Below are 24,135 nucleotides of genomic sequence, written 5' to 3'. Positions count from 1 at the left end.
ATCCACAAAATACTTTATGGAATAAAAGTGGGCGGAGCCCCAGAGTTCTCGCTCTTTCTGCTGCTTCTGGATCATCACAAAGTGTTTCTTCTCCAGAAAAAGAACGTTCAGTTTCTTCACTGAATTCTCCGTACTTTTATTTCATGCATAATACTTTTATATACATTTCATAATCTATTAGCGCTCATTCCATCTGCAGGCGAGAGGCGGCGCCCGCTGATTTATGTTATTAATAATCATAAGAATATTCGTTCCAAAGAGAAAACACCTGAAGAACGTTCGATTTTTCCCCATCCTCCCACCCGCTGGATCCCTCGTACAGAACGAATGTACATGGAGTAGTGCTGGACGAATAGTTCTGGAGATTCTTTTATAAATAGACCCCAAAGTGTCACCTCCATTCCCGTACCTTGCAATCCGTAATTATTGGCCATCGGCAGCACGGGAGTTTTGAGGTGGTCTCCATTATGAGGCTCTCGCTGGGTTCTGCTGGGACTGTCAGATCTCCAGAATCCATCGACTTCTTCTACAGAATAAAACACAGATTTATCATTCGGTGATGACAAGGACCAGGCAGGACCGGCTTTTCTTCTACAATGGGAATCAACACTTTTAAAGCAAAACTGCATTTTATTACAGGAGCAAAACCTCCTTCCCCTCCCCCCTCCAGGGATACAAATAGTCGATCGTTATTTTATGCAGAATGATGTCCCTGTCACCTGCGCGGCACAGAGATCACCGCACACACATGGGCGGGTCTGATGACAGGACGGGAGGGCTCGGGGTCATAGGAAGTAATGATCAGTATGCCAAGACCCCGCCTCCAGTATGGCTCATGTACCCGCCTCCAGGGGGCGCAATGGACACATTGAGGGAAATCTACTAAGACTTGAGAAGCCAAAATCCGGAACAACCAATCAACTTCTAGCTTTCATTTTTAAAGCTAAACTGAACAAGCTGAAGCTAGAGGCTGATTGGTTAATATGCAGAGCGGCACCAGATTCTCTCTGCTCCAGTCTAAGACCCCTTTCACACTGAAGGCATTTTTCAACCGGCGTTTTAGTGGCACTTCAGTGTGAAAGTAGCCTTAGTATGGTTCAAGATGAGGGGAGGGGCGCTCGCTTGTCCCTTCCCTTTCCTGACCTGCATGCTCAGATAAGGGTCTGGTATGGATTTTATGGGGGCCTCACACCATTTCTTTTTAATTATGGCATGGGGTTCCCCTTAAAATCCATACCAGACCAAAAGGGCCTGGCATGGACTAGGAAGGGGTACCCCACACTTTTGTTTTGTATTGGCTTGCAACCACGAGTCAATTTAAATGTAATTTTAGTTTTTCTTTAGAAATGTCAGTTTTGCTGCAGCAGGTTCTATACATGGTAGAGATGTGCCACTTTACAGACAGACTAAGGGGACTCCCCAGGCACTATAGATAAAGGAATTTTTAATTTTCATTGTTTTACTGTATTATTTATTAAAATCACTGCTCCTGAAAAAACATTAGTTTTAAAAAAAATTTTGCATTGATACATGTCCCCCTGGGCAGTACCTGGGCACCTATCCCCCTTTTATGGCCAGTTACTTACATATAACCTTCAAAATGGGGACTTTTGATTTCTCATGTTCAGGTCCCATAGACTTTAATTTTGTTTGCGGCTCAGGCTAAACTTTTTCCCCATTTGGGAGTTCTGGTGGGAACCGAACCGGGGGGGGGGACGGGGTGTTTGGCCATCACTAATGACGACAAGTTAGGAGAGTAAGGCCGGTCATAGATGGAGCAAACTTCTTTCCTGCAAACCCGTCGCATCACATCACAAACCGTCCCCACTCAACACATTGAATTTGAATATGACTTCCTCGGGAGAGATGTCTGTGCTGCCATCTGAGCAACTTTATAGCCCCCCAAAAAAAAGCCTCCCCCCTCCATTCACAATTAATCCTTCAATCTCCCAACATCATCGAATACCTCCAGTGGAAGAAACCTTTCAATCAATTTGTATGGCAATTGCAACTTACCCCCAACTTCATGCAAGGCACCCTGTGATTGGAGGAGGGGGTGGATGCACAACACAATCTCCCCTACTCCAAACACAGAACGCCTTGCCTTTGCTGGAAATAATCTAAGATGTTTACTGAATGGAGAAGCTGGAGTGCGAGTGATCCGCCGTGGTCTGAGTGCTCTCACCGGCATCAGATGTTTAGAACTTGCTGCACTGTACGGGGGGTGAGTTGCACATAACACCGCCGTCTGGACACACGGGACACACTCGCTTAGTGTGGTTGTATTTTAACAATGGATTAGTCAAATTATCAGCTTTAAACACCTGGAGAAGACGGCTAACACCCACAAGAGTCAGGAAAACACCGCACACAAAAGGATCAGGTAGAACAGCCCTCAAAAATTCCACTCGCCCGCTCACATTTTGGGAGTGGATTTTGAGGGCTGGCGAGAAGGGCTGCCTGGGAGCGGGGGGGCGAGCACCGCCGATCACAAAGGGAAATAGAGGAGAGCCGCCGGCTGGATGATCAGAGCAGGGAACATCACAGCTTTCATTTCAATAGCTGTGTGTTCCCCCCGCTGTGCGCTGTCACATAAGCCCCTCCTCTTTTTCTGGGACTATGATAGACAGATCACCCGTCCAATCCTAGGACTGGTGACATGTATCAAAGTTCCCTGGACAAGGGGAGGGGCTTATGTGACGGCGCACGGCGGGGGAACACACAGCTATTGAAATGAAAGCAGTGATGTTCCCTGCTCTGATCGTTCAGCCGGCGGCTCTCCTCTCTTCCCCTCCACAGGTAGGCTGCATGGTGGGCACAAACTGCATGGGATACAGGCTGCATGATGGGCACAGGCTGCATTGATGGGCACAGGCTGCATTGATGGGCACAGGCTGCATTGATGGGCACAGGCTGCATTGATGGGCACAGGCTTCATTGGCGGACACAGATAAAGTTGTTAATATTTTTATAACTTAGCTCTGCATAAAACAGATTCAAATAAAAAAAAATAGGTATTTGCACAGTTTTTTTAAATTATAATTTGCAGCATTAGCAAAGGCAGAGGGAAGGCACCATTTAAAGCTTACTTAGTAGAGAGGCTTTAAAGTGATTGTAAAGCCTAATTTTGTGAGGGCGGGATTAGGGGCCATGATGTCCCCCCCGGGAATAACACATAGAACCCCCGATTACCTCATCATCGGCAGTGGTGTCATTGTCTGATTTTGTTCCTGAACCCATTCCTGGACATTTCTGTGGAGAGGGAAGAGATGATCGGTATTAGTAAAGTGACGGATCAGTCAGAAGATGGCGGCAGACGACCCCACAGACATGACGGGTCTATTTATAGAAAATGTGTACAGATATTCGTCCTGAGAAACTTCATGTACATTCGTTCTGGGAGAATTAACCAACTGTTGATGGATTGATGATGATGATTCCATATGATTATTATCACCATCACCAGTCTATGGGATTATTATCCTGTGGCTCATCTATCAAATTGTAATCCAATAAAGATAGCCAAAGATCGGTCGTGTTTTTTTTGATCGGCCAGCCGGCTGATTAAATAAAAAGAAAGGAACTGATTCCTCCGTCCACAAAATACTTTATGGAATAAAAGTGGGCGGAGCTCCAGAGTTCTCGCTCTTTCTGCTGATTCTGGATCATCACAAAGTGTTTCTTCTCCAGAAAAAGAACGTTCAGTTTCTTCACTGAATTCTCTGTACTTTTATTTCATGCATAATACTTTTATATACATTTCATAATCTGTTAGCGCTCATTCCATCTGCAGGTGAGAGGTGGCGCCCGCTGATTTATGTTATTAATAATCATAAGAATATTCGTTCCAAAGAGAAAACACCTGAAGAACGTTCGATTTTTCCCCATCCTCCCACCCGCTGGATCCCTCGTACAGAACGAATGTACATGGAGTAGTGCTGGACGAATAGTTCTGGAGATTCTTTTATAAATAGACCCCAAAGTGTCACCTCCATTCCCGTACCTTGCAATCCGTAATTATTGGCCATCGGCAGCACGGGAGTTTTGAGGTGGTCTCCATTATGAGGCTCTCGCTGGGTTCTGCTGGGACTGTCAGATCTCCGGAATCCATCGACTTCTTCTACAGAATAAAACACAGATTTATCATTCGGTGATGACAAGGACCAGGCAGGACCGGCTTTTCTTCTACAATGGGAATCAACACTTTTAAAGCAAAACTGCATTTTATTACAGGAGCAAAACCTCCTTCCCCTCCCCCCTCCAGGGATACAAATAGTCGATCGTTATTTTATGCAGAATGATGTCCCTGTCACCTGCGCGGCACAGAGATCACCGCACACACATGGGCGGGTCTGATGACAGGACGGGAGGGCTCGGGGTCATAGGAAGTAATGATCAGTATGCCAAGACCCCGCCTCCAGTATGGCTGTTGTGCCCGCCTCCAGGGGGCGCAATGGACACATTGAGGGAAATCTACTAAGACTTGAGAAGCCAAAATCCGGAACAACCAATCAACTTCTAGCTTTCATTTTTAAAGCTAAACTGAACAAGCTGAAGCTAGAGGCTGATTGGTTAATATGCAGAGCGGCACCAGATTCTCTCTGCTCCAGTCTAAGACCCCTTTCACACTGAAGGCATTTTTCAACCGGCGTTTTAGTGGCACTTCAGTGTGAAAGTAGCCTTAGTATGGTTCAAGATGAGGGGAGGGGCGCTCGCTTGTCCCTTCCCTTTCCTGACCTGCATGCTCAGATAAGGGTCTGGTATGGATTTTATGGGGGCCTCACACCATTTCTTTTTAATTATGGCATGGGGTTCCCCTTAAAATCCATACCAGACCAAAAGGGCCTGGCATGGACTAGGAAGGGGTACCCCACACTTTTGTTTTGTATTGGCTTGCAACCACGAGTCAATTTAAATGTAATTTTAGTTTTTCTTTAGAAATGTCAGTTTTGCTGCAGCAGGTTCTATACATGGTAGAGATGTGCCACTTTACAGACAGACTAAGGGGACTCCCCAGGCACTATAGATAAAGGAATTTTTAATTTTCATTGTTTTACTGTATTATTTATTAAAATCACTGCTCCTGAAAAAACATTAGTTTTAAAAAAAATTTTGCATTGATACATGTCCCCCTGGGCAGTACCTGGGCACCTATCCCCCTTTTATGGCCAGTTACTTACATATAACCTTCAAAATGGGGACTTTTGATTTCTCATGTTCAGGTCCCATAGACTTTAATTTTGTTTGCGGCTCAGGCTAAACTTTTTCCCCATTTGGGAGTTCTGGTGGGAACCGAACCGGGGGGGGGGACGGGGTGTTTGGCCATCACTAATGACGACAAGTTAGGAGAGTAAGGCCGGTCATAGATGGAGCAAACTTCTTTCCTGCAAACCCGTCGCATCACATCACAAACCGTCCCCACTCAACACATTGAATTTGAATATGACTTCCTCGGGAGAGATGTCTGTGCTGCCATCTGAGCAACTTTATAGCCCCCCAAAAAAAAGCCTCCCCCCTCCATTCACAATTAATCCTTCAATCTCCCAACATCATCGAATACCTCCAGTGGAAGAAACCTTTCAATCAATTTGTATGGCAATTGCAACTTACCCCCAACTTCATGCAAGGCACCCTGTGATTGGAGGAGGGGGTGGATGCACAACACAATCTCCCCTACTCCAAACACAGAACGCCTTGCCTTTGCTGGAAATAATCTAAGATGTTTACTGAATGGAGAAGCTGGAGTGCGAGTGATCCGCCGTGGTCTGAGTGCTCTCACCGGCATCAGATGTTTAGAACTTGCTGCACTGTACGGGGGGTGAGTTGCACATAACACCGCCGTCTGGACACACGGGACACACTCGCTTAGTGTGGTTGTATTTTAACAATGGATTAGTCAAATTATCAGCTTTAAACACCTGGAGAAGACGGCTAACACCCACAAGAGTCAGGAAAACACCGCTCACAAAAGGATCAGGTAGAACAGCCCTCAAAAATTCCACTCGCCCGCTCACATTTTGGGAGTGGATTTTGAGGGCTGGCGAGAAGGGCTGCCTGGGAGCGGGGGGGCGAGCACCTCCGATCACAAAGGGAAATAGAGGAGAGCCGCCGGCTGGATGATCAGAGCAGGGAACATCACAGCTTTCATTTCAATAGCTGTGTGTTCCCCCCGCTGTGCGCTGTCACATAAGCCCCTCCTCTTTTTCTGGGACTATGATAGACAGATCACCCGTCCAATCCTAGGACTGGTGACATGTATCAAAGTTCCCTGGACAAGGGGAGGGGCTTATGTGACGGCGCACGGCGGGGGAACACACAGCTATTGAAATGAAAGCAGTGATGTTCCCTGCTCTGATCGTTCAGCCGGCGGCTCTCCTCTCTTCCCCTCCACAGGTAGGCTGCATGGTGGGCACAAACTGCATGGGATACAGGCTGCATTGATGGGCACAGGCTGCATTGATGGACACAGGCTGCATTGATGGGCACAGGCTGCATTGATGGGCACAGGCTGCATTGATGGGCACAGGCTGCATTGATGGGCACAGGCTTCATTGGCGGACACAGATAAAGTTGTTAATATTTTTATAACTTAGCTCTGCATAAAACAGATTCAAATAAAAAAAAATAGGTATTTGCACAGTTTTTTTAAATTATAATTTGCAGCATTAGCAAAGGCAGAGGGAAGGCACCATTTAAAGCTTACTTAGTAGAGAGGCTTTAAAGTGATTGTAAAGCCTAATTTTGTGAGGGCGGGATTAGGGGCCATGATGTCCCCCCCGGGAATAACACATAGAACCCCCGATTACCTCATCATCGGCAGTGGTGTCATTGTCTGATTTTGTTCCTGAACCCATTCCTGGACATTTCTGTGGAGAGGGAAGAGATGATCGGTATTAGTAAAGTGACGGATCAGTCAGAAGATGGCGGCAGACGACCCCACAGACACGACGGGTCTATTTATAGAAAATGTGTACAGATATTCGTCCTGAGAAACTTCATGTACATTCGTTCTGGGAGAATTAACCAAATGTTGATGGATTGATGATGATGATGATTCCATATGATTATTATCACCATCACCAGTCTATGGGATTATTATCCTGTGGCTCATCTATCAAATTGTAATCCAATAAAGATAGCCAAAGATCGGTCGTGTTTTTTTTGATCGGCCAGCCGGCTGATTAAATAAAAAGAAAGGAACTGATTCCTCCGTCCACAAAATACTTTATGGAATAAAAGTGGGCGGAGCTCCAGAGTTCTCGCTCTTTCTGCTGATTCTGGATCATCACAAAGTGTTTCTTCTCCAGAAAAAGAACGTTCAGTTTCTTCACTGAATTCTCTGTACTTTTATTTCATGCATAATACTTTTATATACATTTCATAATCTGTTAGCGCTCATTCCATCTGCAGGTGAGAGGTGGCGCCCGCTGATTTATGTTATTAATAATCATAAGAATATTCGTTCCAAAGAGAAAACACCTGAAGAACGTTCGATTTTTCCCCATCCTCCCACCCGCTGGATCCCGCGTACAGAACGAATGTACATGGAGTAGTGCTGGACGAATAGTTCTGGAGATTCTTTTATAAATAGACCCCAAAGTGTCACCTCCATTCCCTTACCATGCAATCCGTAATTATTGGCCATCGGCAGCACGGGAGTTTTGAGGTGGTCTCCATTATGAGGCTCTCGCTGGGTTCTGCTGGGACTGTCAGATCTCCAGAATCCATCGACTTCTTCTACAGAATAAAACACAGATTTATCATTCGGTGATGACAAGGACCGGGCAGGACCGGCTTTTCTTCTACAATGGGAATCAACACTTTTAAAGCAAAACTGCATTTTATTACAGGAGCAAAACCTCCTTCCCCTCCCCCCCTCCAGGGATACATATAGTCGATCGTTATTTTATGCAGAATGATGTCCCTGTCACCTGCATAGCACAGAGATCACCGCACACACATGGGCGGGTCTGATGACAGGACGGGAGGGCTCGGAGTCATAGGAAGTAATGATCAGTATGCCAAGACCCCGCCTCCAGTATGGCTGTTGTGCCCTCCTCCAGGGGGCGCAATGGACACATTGAGGGAAATCTACTAAGACTTGAGAAGCCAAAATCCGGAACAACCAATCAACTTCTAGCTTTCATTTTTAAAGCTAAACTGAACAAGCTGAAGCTAGAGGCTGATTGGTTAATATGCAGAGCGGCACCAGATTCTCTCTGCTCCAGTCTAAGACCCCTTTCACACTGAAGGCATTTTTCAACCGGCGTTTTAGTGGCACTTCACTGTGAAAGTAGCCTTAGTATGGTTCAAGATGAGGGGAGGGGCGCTCGCTTGTCCCTTCCCTTTCCTGACCTGCATGCTCAGATAAGGGTCTGGTATGGATTTTATGGGGGCCTCACACCATTTCTTTTTAATTTTGGCATGGGGTTCCCCTTAAAATCCATACCAGACCAAAAGGGCCTGGCATGGACTAGGAAGGGGTACCCCACACTTTTGTTTTGTATTGGCTTGCAACCACGAGTCAATTTAAATGTAATTTTAGTTTTTCTTTAGAAATGTCAGTTTTGCGGCAGCAGGTTCTATACATGGTAGTGATGTGCCACTTTACAGACAGACTAAGGGGACTCCCCAGGCACTATAGATAAAGGAATTTTTAATTTTCATTGTTTTACTGTATTATTTATTAAAATCACTGCTCCTGAAAAAACATTAGTTTTAAAAAAAATTTTGCATTGATACATGTCCCCCTGGGCAGTACCCAGGCACCTATCCCCCTTTTATGGCCAGTTACTTACATATAACCTTCAAAATGGGGACTTTTGATTTCTCATGTTCAGGTCCCATAGACTTTAATTTTGTTTGCGGCTCAGGCTAAACTTTTTCCCCATTTGGGAGTTCTGGTGGGAACCGAACCGGGGGGGGGACGGGGTGTTTGGCCATCACTAATGACGACAAGTTAGGAGAGTAAGGCCGGTCATAGATGGAGCAAACTTCTTTCCTGCAAACCCGTCGCATCACATCACAAACCGTCCCCACTCAACACATTGAATTTGAATATGACTTCCTCAGGAGAGATGTCTGTGCTGCCATCTGAGCAACTTTATAGCCCCCCAAAAAAAAGCCTCCCCCCTCCATTCACAATTATTCCTTCAATCTCCCAGCATCATCGAATACCTCCAGTGGAAGAAACCTTTCAATCAATTTGTATGGCAATTGCAACTTACCCCCAACTTCATGCAAGGCACCCTGTGATTGGAGGAGGGGGTGGATGCACAACACAATCTCCCCTACTCCAAACACAGAACGCCTTGCCTTTGCTGGAAATAATCTAAGATGTTTACTGAATGGAGGAGCTGGAGTGCGAGTGATCGGCCGTGGTCTGAGTGCTCTCACCGGCATCAGATGTTTAGAACTTGCTGCACTGTACGGGGGGTGAGTTGCACATAACACCGCCGTCTGGACACACGGGACACACTCGCTTAGTGTGGTTGTATTTTAACAATGGATGAGTCAAATTATCAGCTTTAAACACCTGGAGAAGACGGCTAACACCCACAAGAGTCAGGAAAACACCGCACACTAGGCATGTGCAATTCGTTTCGTTACGAATTCGTTTTTTAACGAATTTCGACAAATTCGTTAATTCGGGAATATCCGAATTAACGAAAACCCGTTTAACGAATTTTTTCCGAATATTCGTAAATTCGATAAAATTGGACATTCGTAAATTCGGGCATTCGAACATTCGTACATTCCTACATTCGAACATTCGTACATTCGCAATTTACATTCGTACATTCGAACATTCGCAATTTACATTCGTACATTCGTGCATTCGTACATTAGTAAATTAGTGAATTCGAAAATTCGGAAATCTGAAATAATAGTTAACTAATAATAACTTAACTATTAGTAATTACTAGTAACTTTGAATTTATAGGTATTGTAATTTCCTTTTAAATTTGGCTGTTAGTGAACGTAACACATACAAATTTATCCGAAGTTATGAATGATCCGAAAAAACGGAATGGAACGTAATGAATTAATAATAATAAATAACAATAATAATAATAACAATGTTTTATTATTATTATTTATTATTAATTTGTTCCGTTCCATTTGTTTAAATGCAGCCTTAATTTTGGATAATTCGTAACTTTGGATAAATTTGTATTTGTTACGTTCACTGACAGTCAAGTTTGAAAGGAAATTACAATACCTATAATTTAATAGTTAGTTACTATTTCAGATTTTTGAATTTTCGGGGTTTTTGGTTTTTCAAACTTCGAATTTACAAATTTCCGAATTTACAAATGTACGATTTTACGAATGTACGAATTTACGAATGTACAAATGTAAAAATGTACGAATGAACGAATGTTCGAATTACGAATGTTCGAATTACGAATGTTCGAATGTACGAATGAACGAATGTTCGAATTACGAATGTTCGAATGTACGAATGAACGCATTTACGAATTTACGAATGAACGAATTTACGAATCGCAATCATAACGAATGACCCGAAAAACGAAAAAAATAATAAACTAATGAAACGAAAACGAAAATGAACGAATTTTTTTGGCTGTGCACATGTCTACCGCACACAAAAGGATCAGCTAGAACAGCCCTCAAAAATTCCACTCGCCCGCTCACATTTTGGGAGTGGATTTTGAGGGCTGGCGAGAAGGGCTGCCTGGGAGCGGGGGGGGTAGGCGAGCACCGCCGATCACAAAGGGAAAGAGAGGAGAGCCACCGGCTGGATGATCAGAGCAGGGAACATCACAGCTTTCATTTCAATAGCTGTGTGTTCCCCCCGCTGTGCGCTGTCACATAAGCCCCTCCTCTTTTTCCGGGACTATGATAGACAGATCACCCGTCCAATCCTAGGACTGGTGACATGTATCAAAGTTCCCTGGACAAGGGGAGGGGCTTATGTGACGGCGCACGGCGGGGGAACACACAGCTATTGAAATGAAAGCTGTGATGTTCCCTGCTCTGATCATCCAGCCGGCGGCTCTCCTCTCTTCCCCTCCACAGGTAGGCTGCATGGTGGGCACAAACTGCATGGGATACAGGCTGCATTGATGGGCACAGGCTGCATTGATGGGCACAGGCTGCATTGATGGGCACAGGCTGCATTGATGGGCACAGATAAAGTTGTTAATATTTTTATAACTTAGCTCTGCATAAAACAGATTCAAATAAAAAAAAATAGGTATTTGCACAGTTTTTTTAAATTATAATTTGCAGCATTAGCAAAGGCAGAGGGAAGGCACCATTTAAAGCTTACTTAGTAGAGAGGCTTTAAAGTGATTGTAAAGCCTAATTTTGTGAGGGCGGGATTAGGGGCCATGATGTCCCCCCCGGGAATAACACATAGAACCCCCGATTACCTCATCATCGGCAGTGGTGTCATTGTCTGATTTTGTTCCTGAACCCATTCCTGGACATTTCTGTGGAGAGGGAAGAGATGATCGGTATTAGTAAAGTGACGGATCTGTCAGAAGATGGCGGCAGACGACCCCACAGACATGACGGGTCTATTTATAGAAAATGTGTACAGATATTCGTCCTGAGAAACTTCATGTACATTCGTTCTGGGAGAATTAACCAACTGTTGATGGATTGATGATGATAATTCCATATGATTATTATCACCATCACCAGTCTATGGGATTATTATCCTGTGGCTCATCTATCAAATTGTAATCCAATAAAGATGGCCAAAGATCGGTCGTGTTTTTTTTGATCGGTCAGCCGGCTGATTAAATAAAAAGAAAGGAACAGATTCCTCCGTCTACAAAATACTTTATGGAATAAAAGTGGGCGGAGCTCCAGAGTTCTCGCTCTTTCTGCTGCTTCTGGATCATCACAAAGTGTTTCTTAACCAGAAAAAAGAACGTTCAGTTTCTTCACTGAATTCTCCGTACTTTTATTTCATGCATAATACTTTTATATACATTTCATAATCTATTAGCGCTCATTCCATCTGCAGGGGAGAGGCGGCGCCCGCTGATTTATGTTATTAATAATCATAAGAATATTCGTTCCAAAGAGAAAACACCTGAAGAACATTCGATTTTCCCCATCCTCCCACCCGCTGGATCCCTCGTACAGAACGAATGTACATGGAGTAGTGCTGGACGAATAGTTCTGGAGATTATTTTATAAATAGACCCCAAAGTGTCACCTCCATTCCCGTACCTTGCAAGGCTTCATTAATGACCACCGGCAGCACGGGAGTTTTGTGGTGGTCTCCATTACGAGGATCTCGCTGGGTTCTGCTGGGACTGTCAGATCTCCGGAATCCATCGACTTCTTCTACAGAATAAAACACAGATTTATCATTTGGTGATGACAAGGAACGGGCAGGACCGGCTTTTCTTCTACAATGGGAATCAACACTTTTAGAGCAAAACTGCATTTTATTACAGGAGCAAAACCTCCATCCCCCCCCCCCCCCTCCAGGGATACATATAGTCGATCGTTATTTTATGCAGAATGATGTTCCTGTCACCTGCGCAGCACAGAGATCACCGCACACACATGGGCGGGTCTGATGACAGGACGGGAGGGCTCGGGGTCATAGGAAGTAATGATCAGTATGCCAAGACCCCGCCTCCAGCATGGCTCATGTACCCACCTCCAGGGGGCGCAATGGACACATTGAGGGAAATCTACTAAGACTTGAGCAGCCAAAATCCAGAACAACCAATCAACTTCTAGCTTTCATTTTTAAAGCTAAACTGTCAAGCTGAAGCTAGAGGCTGATTGGTTACTATGCAGAGCGGCTCCAGATTCTCTCTGCTCCAGTCTAAGACCCCTTTCACACCGAGGCATTTTTCAACCGGCGTTTTAGTGGCACTTCAGTGTGAAAGCAGCCTTAGTATGGTTCAGGATGAGGGGAGGGGCGCTCGCTTGTCCCTTCCCTTTCCTGACCTGCATGCTCAGATAAGGGTCTGGTATGGATTTTATGGGGGCATCACACCATTTCTTTTTAATTTTGGCATGGGGTTCCCCTTAAAATCCATACCAGACCAAAAGGGCCTGGCATGGACTGGGAAGGGGAATGCCCACACTTTTTTTTTGTATTGGCTTGCAACCACGAGTCAATTTAAATGTAATTTTATTTTTCTTTAGAAATGTCAGTTTTGCTGCAGCAGGTTCTATACATGGTAGAGATGTGCCACATTACAGGCAGACTAAGGGGACTCCCCAGGCACTATAGATGAAGGAATTTTTAATTTTCATTGTTTTACTGTATTATTTATTAAAATCACTGCTCTTGAAAAAACAATTGTTTTTAAAAAAATGTTTGCATTGATACATGTCCCCCAGGGCAGTACCCGGGCCCCTTTTATGGCCAATTACTTACATATAACCTTCAAAATAGGGACTTTTGATTTTTCATGTTCAGGTCTCATAGACTTTAATAGGGTTTGCGGCTCGGGCTGAACTTTTTCCCCATTTGGGAGTTCTGGTGGGAACCAAACCAGGGGTGAGGGGTGTTCGGCCCATCACTAATGACGACAAGTTAGGAGAGTAAGGCCGGCCATAGACGGAGCAAACTTCTTTCCTGCAACCCCGTCGCATCACATCACCAACCCTCCCCACTCAACACATTGAATTTGAATATGACTTCCTCGGGAGCGATGTCTGTGCTGCCATCTGAGCAACTTTATAGCCCCCCCAAAAAAAGCCTCCCCCCTCCATTCACAATTAATCCTTCAATCTCCCAACATCATCGAATACCTCCAGTGGAAGAAACCTTTCAATCAATTTGTATGGCAATTGCAACTTACCCCCAACTTCATGCTAGGCACCCTGTGATTGGAGGAGGGGGTGGATGCACAACACAATCTCCCCTACTCCAAACACAGAACGCCTTGCCTTTACTGGAAATAATCTAAGATGTTTACTGAATGGAGGAGCTGGAGTGCGAGTGATCGGCCGTGGTCTGAGTGCTCTCACCGGCATCAGATGTTTAGAACTTGCTGCACTGTATGGGGGGTGAGTTGCACATAACACCGCCGTCTGGACACACGGGACACACTCGCTTAGTGTGGTTGTATTTTAACAATGGATGAGTCAAATTATCAGCTTTAAACACCTCGAGAAGACGGCTAACACCCACAAGAGTCAGGAAAACACCGCACACAAAAGGATCAGGTAGAACAGCCCTCAAAAATTCCACTCGCCCGCTCACATTTTGGGAGTGGATTTTGAGGGCTGGCGAGAAGAGCTGCCTGGGAGCGGGGGGGCGAGCACCGCCGATCACAAAGGGAAAGAGAGGAGAGCCACCGGCTGGATGATCAGAGCAGGGAACATCACAGCTTTCATTTCAATAGCTGTGTGTTCCCCCGCTGTGCGCTGTCACATAAGCCCCTCCTCTTTTTCTGGGACTATGATAGACAGATCACCCGTCCAATCCTAGGACTGGTGACATGTATCAAAGTTCCCTGGACAAGGGGAGGGGCTTATGTGACGGCGCACGGCGGGGGAACACACAGCTATTGAAATGAAAGCAGTGATGTTCCCTGCTCTGATCATCCAGCCGGCGGCTCTCCTCTCTTCCCCTCCACAGGTAGGCTGCATGGTGGGCACAAACTGCATGGGATACAGGCTGCATTGATGGGCACAGGCTGCATTGGTGGGCACAGGCTGCATTGGTGGGCACAGGCTGCATCATTGGCGGGCACAGATAAAGTTGTTAATATTTTTATAACTTAGCTCTGCATAAAACAGATTCAAATAAAAAAAAATAGGTATTTGCACAGTTTTTTAAAATTATAATTTGCAGCATTAGCAAAGGCAGAGGGAAGGCACCATTTAAAGCTTACTTAGTAGAGAGGCTTTAAAGTGATTGTAAAGCCTAATTTTGTGAGGGCGGGATTAGGGGCCATGATGTCCCCCCCGGGAATAACACATAGAACCCCCGATTACCTCATCATCGGCAGTGGTGTCATTGTCTGATTTTGTTCCTGAACCCATTCCTGGACATTTCTGTGGAGAGGGAAGAGATGATCGGTATTAGTAAAGTGACGGATCTGTCAGAAGATGGCGGCAGACGACCCCACAGACATGACGGGTCTATTTATAGAAAATGTGTACAGATATTCGTCCTGAGAAACTTCATGTACATTCGTTCTGGGAGAATTAACCAAATGTTGATGGATTGATGATGATGATGATTCCATATGATTATTATCACCATCACCAGTCTATGGGATTATTATCCTGTGGCTCATCTATCAAATTGTAATCCAATAAAGATGGCCAAAGATCGGTCGTGTTTTTTTTGATCGGCCAGCCGGCTGATTAAATAAAAAGAAAGGAACAGATTCCTCCGTCCACAAAATACTTTATGGAATAAAAGTGGGCGGAGCTCCAGAGTTCTCGCTCTTTCTGCTGCTTCTGGATCATCACAAAATGTTTCTTCTCCAGAAAAAACACGTTCAGTTTCTTCACTGAATTCTCCGTACTTTTATTTCATGCATAATACTTTTATATACATTTCATAATCTATTAGCGCTCATTCCATCTGCAGGGGAGAGGCGGCGCCCGCTGATTTATATTATTAATAATCATAAGAACATTCGTCCCAAAGAGAAAACACCTGAAGAACATTCGATTTTTCCCCATCCCCCCACCCGCTGGATCCCTCGTACAGAACGAATGTACATGGAGTAGTGCTGGACGAATAGTTCTGGAGATTCTTTTATAAATAGACCCCAAAGTGTCACCTCCATTCCCGTACCTTGCAATCCTCAATTATTGGCCATTCGCAGCACCGGATTGGTTTCACGTTCCTCTCGCTGGCTTCTGCTGGGACTGTCAGATCTCCGGAATCCATCGACTTCTTCTACAGAATAAAACACAGATTTATCATTCGGTGATGACAAGGACCGGGCAGGACCGGCTTTTATTCTACAATGGGAATCAACACTTTTAAAGCAAAACTGCATTTTATTACAGAGCAAAACCTCCATCCCCTCCCCCCCTCCAGGGATACAAATAGTCGATCGTTATTTTATATAGAATGATGTCCCTGTCACCTGCATAGCACAGAGATCACCGCACACACATGGGCGGGTCTGATGACAGGATGGGAGGGCTCATAGTCATAGTAAGTAATGACCAGTATGCCAAGACCCCGCCTCCAGTATGGCCCATGTACCCGCCTCCAGGGGGCCCAATGGACACATTGCGGGAAATCTACTAAGAGTGGAGCAGCCAAAATCCGGAACAACCAATCAACTTCTAGCTTTCATTTTTAAAGCTAAACTGAACAAGCTGAAGCTAGAGGCTGATTGGTTAATATGCAGAGCGGCTCCAGATGCTGTGTGCTCCAGTCTAAGACCCCTTTCACACTGAAGGCGTCTTTCAAGCGTTTTAGCGCTAAAAATAGCGCCTGTAAAGCGCCTGAAAACTGCCTCCCCATTCACTTCGAAGTGTGCTTTCACACTGGGGCGGTGCGCTTGCGGGATGTTAGGAGAAGTCCTGTAAGCAGCATCTTTGGGGTATCTTGGGAGCGCTATAAATAGCGCTCCCAAAACGCCCCTGCCCATTTGAATGAATGGGCAGCACTTCCAAAGCACCTTAAAAGCAATTTGAAAGTGCCGCAAAACGGGTCTTTGTTCGTTTTTTTTTAAGGTCCCATTGTCACGTGACATAAAAAAACACGGCCCACTAGCGCCCAAAAAGCGCTGTTAAAACTCAGCTAAAGCAACACAAATACAACCGGCACTTTAGCGCTGTTTTAGCGGCACTTCAGTGTGAAAGTAGCCTTAATTTGGTTCAGGAGGGGGGGGGGGCGCTCACTTGTCCCCTCCCTTTCCTGACCTGCATGCTCGGATAATTGTCTGGTATGGATTTTAGGGGGGCCCCACACCATTTTTTTTATCTTGGCATGAGGGTTCCCCTTAAAATCCATACCAGACCAAAAGGGCCTGGCATGGATTGGCACACTGTTTTTTTTGTTTTTTGTTTTTTGGATTGGCTTGCAACCACGAGTCAGTTTAAATTTTATTTGTCTTTAGAAATGTCAGTTTTGCTGCAGCAGGTTCTATACATGGTAGAGATGTGCCACTTTACAGGCAGACTAAGGGGACTCCCCAGGCACTATAGATAAAGAAATTTTTCATTTTCATTTTTTTACTGTATGATTTATTAAAATCACTGCTCCTGAAAAAACAATTGTTTAAAAAAAAAAATGATTGCATTGATACATGTCCCCCAGGGCAGTACCCGGGCACCCATCCCCCTTTTATGGCCAATTACTTGCATATAACTTTCAAAATGGGGACTTTTGATTTTTTCATGTTCAGGTCCCATAGACTTTATTGGGTTTGCGGCTCAGGCTAAACTTTTTCCCCATTTGGGAGTTCTGGTGGGAACCAAACCGGGGGGGGGGGGGGGTTGTTCGGCCCATCACTAATGACGACAAGTTAGGAGAGAAAGGCCAGCCATAGATGGAGCAAACTTCTTTCCTGCAACCCCGTCGCATCACATCACCAACCCTCCCCACTCAGCACATTGAATTTGAATATGACTTCCTCGGGAGAGATGTCTGTGCTGCCATCTGGGCAACTTTATGGCCCCCCAAAAAAAATGCCTCCCCCTTCCATTCACAATTAATCCTTCAATCTCCCAACATCATCGAATACTTCCAGTGGAAGAAACCTTACAATCAATTTGTATGGCAATTGCAACTTACCCCCAACTTCATGCAAGGCACCCTGTGATTGGAGGAGGGGGTGGATGCACAACACAATCTCCCCTACTCCAATCACAGAAAGCCTTGCCTTTGCTGGAAATAATCTAAGATGTTTACTGAATGGAGGAGCTGGAGTGCGAGTGATCCGCCGTGGTCTGAGTGCTCTCACCCGCATCAAATGTTTAGAACTTGCTGCACTGTACGGGGGGTGAGTTGCACATAACACCGCCGTCTGGACACACGGGACACACTCGCTTAGTGTGGTTGTATTTTAACAATGGATGAGTCAAATTATCAGCTTAAAACACCTGGAGAAGACGGCTAACACCCACAAGAGTCAGTAAATGACCGCACACAAAAGGATCAGGTAGAACAGCCCTCAAAAATTCCACTCGCCCGCTCGCATTTTGCGAGTGGATTTTGAGGGCTGGCGAGAAGGGCTGCCTGGGAGCGGGGGGGGCGAGCACCGCCGATCACAAAGGGAAATAGAGGAGAGCCGCCGGCTGGATGATCAGCGCAGGGAACATCACAGCTTTCATTTCAATAGCTATTTGTTCCCCCGCTGTGCGCCGTCACATAAGCCCCTCCTCTTTTTCCAGGACTATGATAGACAGATCACCCGTCCAATCCTAGGACGGGTGACATGTATCAAAGTTTCCCGGACAAGGGGAGGGGCTTATGTGACGGCGCACGGCGGGGGAACACACAGCTATTGAAATGAAAGCAGTGATGTTCCCTGCTCTGATCATCCAGCCGGCGGCTCTCCTCTCTTCCCCTCCACAGGTTGGCTGCATGGTGGGCACAAACTGCATGGGATACAGGCTGCATTGCACACAGTCTGCATGGTGGGCACAGGTTGCATTGGTGGGCACAGGCTGCATCATTGGCGGGCACAGGCTGCATTGGCGGACACAGATAAAGTTGTTAATATTTTTATAACTTAGCTCTGCATAAAACATTTAAGTGTCATTTTGTGAGGGCGGGTTTAGGGGCCAGTTTAAGGGCGGGATTAGGGGCGGGGCAGGGTAGGGGTTGGGCGGAGCAACTGGTGGCAAGTAACCCTTGACGTCTGGCTAGTAGCTCAGGACTTGAAATTTTGAGCCCTGTGCAAGAAAACAATATTACAATATGGGACAGGAAGTGAAGGGAAATCTCCTGCCAGGGGTCACACACCCCCCCTCAGTGTTGTACAGGAAGTAATAGGTAGGAATGTATAAAGGGGTCAGTCTACTAGACAATGAAATATCACTCTGAGGGGGAGGGGGCAGAATTTCCTGATGTCACCCCCGGGAATAACACATAGAACCCCCGATTACCTCATCATCGGCGGTGATGTTATTGACTGATTCTGTTCCTGAACCCATTCCTGTACATTTCTGTGGAGAGGGAAGAGATGATCGGTATTAGTAAAGTGACGGATCTATCAGAAGATGGCGGCAGACGACCCCACAGACATGACGGGTCTATTTATAGAAAATGTGTACAGATATTCGTCCTGAGAAACTTCATGTACATTCGTTCTGGGAGAATTAACCAACTGTTGATGGATTGATGATGATGATTCCATATGATTATTATCACCATCACCAGTCTATGGGATTATTATCCTGTGGCTCATCTATCTAATTGTAATCCAATAAAGATGGCCAAAGATCGGTCGTGTTTTTTTTTATCGGCCAGCCAGTTGATAAAAATAAAAAGAAAGGAACAGATTCCTCCGTCCACAAAATACTTTATGGAATAAAAGTGGGCGGAGCTCCAGAGTCACCTCCATTCCCGTACCTTGCAAGGCTTCCTTAATGGCCACCGGCAGCACGGGAGTTGTGTGGTGGTCTCCATTACGAGGCTCTCGCTGGCTTCTGCTGGGACTGTCAGATCTCCAGAATCCATCGACTTCTTCTACAGAATAAAACACAGATTTATCATTCGGTGATGACAAGGACCGGGCAGGACCGGCTTTTCTTCTACAATGGGAAACAACACTTGTTAAGGAAAGCTGCATTTTATTACAGAGCAAAACCTCCATCCCCTCCCCCCTCCAGGGATACATATAGTCGATTGTTATCTTGTATCCAATGATGTCCCTGTCACCTGCCCAGCACAGAGATCACCGCACACACATGGGCGGGTCTGATGACAGGACGGGAGGGCTGGGGGTCATAGGGAGTAATGACCAGTATGCTAAGACTCCTCCTCCAGTATGGCTCCTGTACCCGCCTCCAGGGGGCGCAATGAACACATTGAGGGAAATCTACTAAGAGTGGAGAAGCCAAAATCCAGAACAACCAATCAACTTCTAGGTTTCATTTTTAAAGCTAAACTGAACAAGCTGAAGCTAAAGGCTGATTGGCTACTATTGTTGGGGATTAAATAAAGCTTCCCCTATAAGCTAAGAATTCTGTGCGCTAATAAGCACAATCATAGCTCTCTTGTATAATGCCGGGAAAGCGCGCTTGTATATCTCCAAGTAACACAAACAGACGCTGGTATCATGTTGAGCTTAGCAGAATCCTCCATAGAATGCTCTACTGCTTTTATTTCTACTATAAACATGAATAACAAAAGAAGGTGGTGGCTTCAGAAACAGCCAATCAGACACTTGTATTCTTTCAAAAGAACCAATCACACACATGTATGTAATTAAATAGAATTCCAGCAGTGACGTGTGCAGACGGTCGTGTGCAGAGCCATGCGGTCTCACAATTTGAACACTACTTACATGGCTCTGAACACGATCGTGTGCACATTCCCACCGCTACCATCAACCTGAGCCGTACTCTATCATGGCTCATTGGGCCATCATTTTGTATAATTATGCTATGGTTCCCATGTACGCAGATCTGCTTGCTAGGAGCGTTAATGCAATCGCCATGAGGTGGCCAGTCTCTTGGTGAGGCATACATGAACATCACTAAAAGAGCAAACAGATCTGTTGTGTCCATGGGATGGTTTCCGCAGCCAATGGTCTTCCATCAACGTCTGTATGGGTGAATACGCTCGCATGCACGTGTTACAGGAAAACTGACACTGGGGGACATCTGACAACATACATGAATAAAAATTTCCACAACACTATGCAGAGCGGCTCCAGATTCTGTCTGCTCCAGGGGGGACTCTGATCGGGACCCTAATATAAGGTGGGACTCTGATGGGGACCCTGATGTAAGGGGAGGGGGGACTCTGATCGGGACTGTAAGAGTCCAGGGCTTACTACGCATGCACCAATGGCGCATGGCCACAAGAGGAAATCCGTGCCAACTAAGCATGCCCCAAAGACGCCTCAGTGCGCCAACAAGCACCTGAGAATACCTGATGGAAAAAGGCAGAAAAATGCCCAGGAGGCGCCCAGGAAGTGACCTCAAACTTCCCTATATAAGCCCAGCCCAGACACTGCAAATTGCTGGATTATCCTCAGCCCCCCTTGTTCCTGTGCTAGTGTGTGATCTGTCTGAACTTGTTGTGTCCTTGAAATCTATTTGACTACTCTTGATTGCTGCTTGCCATTGTCCTCAGCTTTGTACCTTAACCATTCTACTTCTTTGCCCCTTTTGTACTTAGCTGCCAGATTGGAACCGACCCCGGCTTGGATCTCGACAATTCTTCTTCTGATTAACCCTTTTATACTTCGTTGCCAAACTGGATTTGACCTCAGCTCGGATCTCAGACTAAGGCTTGCACAGTGCTCTGCACCCCTGGCACCCGTGCCACTCGGTGTCCACCAAGTCTCTGTCTCGATCTTCAGAGGCTTCAAGGACCTGAGGTGCAAGGGAGGCCTCCCCACTACTTCGGTCTCATCTCAGGTTTGTGGCCCACGTGACAGAATATTCCAGCCATGTCTGAGACTGAGGGGAGTGCTTCCGCCTTCGAGGCCCTGTGCCAACAAGTTGCCTCTGTGTCTCAGGCCCTGACGTCCATACAAGAATGGTACTTTTAACTGGAAGGTCGGCTGACTGCAATGGCCAATACCTCAGTTCTGAGCCCTGCAGAACCACCTGTTATAGCTATGGAGCAGCCCATCTCTACTCCAGCTCCTGAACAATGGGTTCCTTTGCCGGAAAGCTTTTCAAGGGTTCACCACAAGTTCAGGAACTCCTGTCAGCTTTACTTTACCTTACAGCCTAGGACCTTCTCTTCAGAGGATACATTGGAACCTACAATCCAGTTGGCTATCCAGCTTGATCGTAGACTCAGAGAATGTCGCAGGGAACGATCCGGTATGGCCCGTCCCACATGGATGCTCCCACGAGTACCCATGGCTCCACACCAGAGACCACCCTGAGACCCACGTATCAACCCCAATTCATGACGCAGAATCGATGCAACTCGGCTTAGTTAATGCACCCCTCACACCCGAAGAGCGACAACACCGTCGCCTGAACAATCTATGCCTGTATTGTAGAGGAGCGGGTCACTTTCTTCAGGGATGTCCCATTAGGCCAAGTAAATGGATCGAACCTACATCTGTTTCGCCGTACATTGTTAAATCCTCGCATCTCACTCTCAGCCTCTTTTTGCAGATACTGGTAAGGATAATCCGAGTAGCAGCCATTATTGGCTCTGGGGCTTGCAGCTGCTTTATTGACATCCATTTGTCCAAAAAGTATGGAATCCCACTATGCAAGAAGCCCCAGCCATTTACCGTTCATCTGGCAGATGGCTCCACATCAACCTCGGGTCCAATAACCCATGAGACCACCCTCATATTGGCCACCACCGAAGCAGACCATTGGGAATATCTTCGGCTGGACGTGATTTCTTCCCCCATTTTTCCAGTTATTTTGGGGTTACCGTGGCTTCGACAGCACCAGCCACAGATTGATTGGTCCACTGAAGTTTTGTCTTTTCGCTCACCCTATTGCTTACACAACTGTTTCCCACAACGAGCCTGTTTGACGGTTCATCCTCTTTCCACAGATGACAACACTCTTCTCCCCCAGGTTTACAGAGACTTCCTGGACGTCTTCGACAAGAAGGGGGCTGAATCCCTACCGCCTCACTGGCCATATGATTGCCCCATTGAGCTTCTTATTGGTTCTGCAATACCATTTGGGAGGATCTTCCCACTCTCTGAGCCTGAATTAGAAGTCCTCCGAAAATGCATTGATGACAATCTTAGGGAAGGGTTCATCCGGCCCTCTACCTCTCCTGCTGGCGCTGGACTCTTCTTTCAGGAAAACAAGGACCATTCTTTAAGACCATGTATCGACTATAGAGAATAGAACAGTATCACAATCAAGAATCTATACCTGTTGCCTCTAGTCCCTGAGCTCGTTCAGAGGTTCCGCACTGCCAAGGTCTTCTCTAAATTGGACCTACAGGGGTCCCACAATTTAAAATGGATAAGAGAGGGCGATGAATGGAAAATGGCCTTTTGTTTGGTTTGGCCATTTTGAGTATCTGGTCATGCCATTTGGGCTGTGTAACGCCCCAGCAACTTTCCAACACTTGGTGAACGACATCTTTCAGGATTTTCTTGACCTTTTCATGATAGTGTACTTAGATGACATCCTTGTTTTTTCACCTTCCCTCGAGGCACATCACATCCACATGCGAAAAGTCCTTTTTTGCCTCCGAGCCCATAAATTCTACACCAAGCTTGAAAAATGTGAGTTTGAGAAAGATACCATACAATTTCTTGGCCTCATTATTTTGACTTCTGGCATGGTCCCCCAGAAGGTAACTGCAGTTCTTGAATGGCCAGTACCCTCGGACCGTAAGAGCATCCAGAGGTTCGTGGGATTCGCCAATTTTTATAGAAGATTCATCAAAGGCTTCTCGTCCATAATTTCACCTATCACACAACTTACCAAGCAAAACAGTTGTTTTCTCTGGTCCCCCTCAGCACAAACGGCTTTTCGACAAACTCAAGAAGCAATTCACCTCTGCCCCGGTCCTTCGCCATCATGACCCAGCCCTGCCTTACGTGTTGGAGGTCGATGCTTCAGAGATTGCGGTTGGGGCAGTCCTTTCTCAGCGCCATGAAACCACAGCCATGTTGCATCCTATTGCCTTTTTTTCCAGGAAGTTGTCCCCAGCTGAAAGGAACTATGATGTAGGGGACCGGGAACTCCTTGCTATTGAACTGGCCCCGGAAGAATGGCGATATCTATTGGAAGGAGCCTCGCACCCTATACTTATCTACACTGATCATAGGAATTTGGAATACCTCCGTACACCTAAACGTCTCAGACCTAGACAAGCCAGAAGGGCTCTCTTCCTCACCTGATTTCAAATGCATATCATGTACCGTCCGGGATTCAAGAATTGTAAACCTGATGCTTTATCCCGCACGTATCCAACATCAGATAACTCGCCAACGATAGACGCTATACTCCCTGCCTATAATTTCTTCCTACTTACGGATAACCTCTTGTGCAGGATTAAACTGGCCTCCACTCTAGACCAACTGCCCT

At 45.9% G+C, this 24,135-nt stretch overlaps 1 protein-coding gene across 1 annotated transcript in view; it reads right to left on the bottom strand.

Moving 5' to 3' along the window:
• Positions 1-24,135, bottom strand: part of LOC141145678 (uncharacterized) — a 703,163-nt gene that overhangs the window by 38,096 nt on the left and 640,932 nt on the right. The window contains exons 14-22 of the mRNA XM_073632527.1: positions 19,505-19,621; positions 14,950-15,009; positions 12,211-12,327; positions 11,400-11,459; positions 7,621-7,737; positions 6,807-6,866; positions 4,004-4,120; positions 3,193-3,252; positions 410-526 (exon numbers count right to left, since the gene is read on the bottom strand). Of these exons, the coding sequence (XP_073488628.1) occupies positions 410-526; positions 3,193-3,252; positions 4,004-4,120; positions 6,807-6,866; positions 7,621-7,737; positions 11,400-11,459; positions 12,211-12,327; positions 14,950-15,009; positions 19,505-19,621 (825 nt within the window). The remainder of the gene's footprint in view (positions 1-409; positions 527-3,192; positions 3,253-4,003; positions 4,121-6,806; positions 6,867-7,620; positions 7,738-11,399; positions 11,460-12,210; positions 12,328-14,949; positions 15,010-19,504; positions 19,622-24,135) is intronic.

The sequence above is a fragment of the Aquarana catesbeiana genome, linkage group LG05 (assembly GCF_042186555.1).
Source record: "Aquarana catesbeiana isolate 2022-GZ linkage group LG05, ASM4218655v1, whole genome shotgun sequence".
NCBI classification, from domain to species: Eukaryota; Metazoa; Chordata; class Amphibia; order Anura; family Ranidae; genus Aquarana; species Aquarana catesbeiana.
The sequence above is the reverse complement of the archived record's forward strand: the minus strand, read 5'-3'. Positions and strand labels throughout refer to the sequence as shown.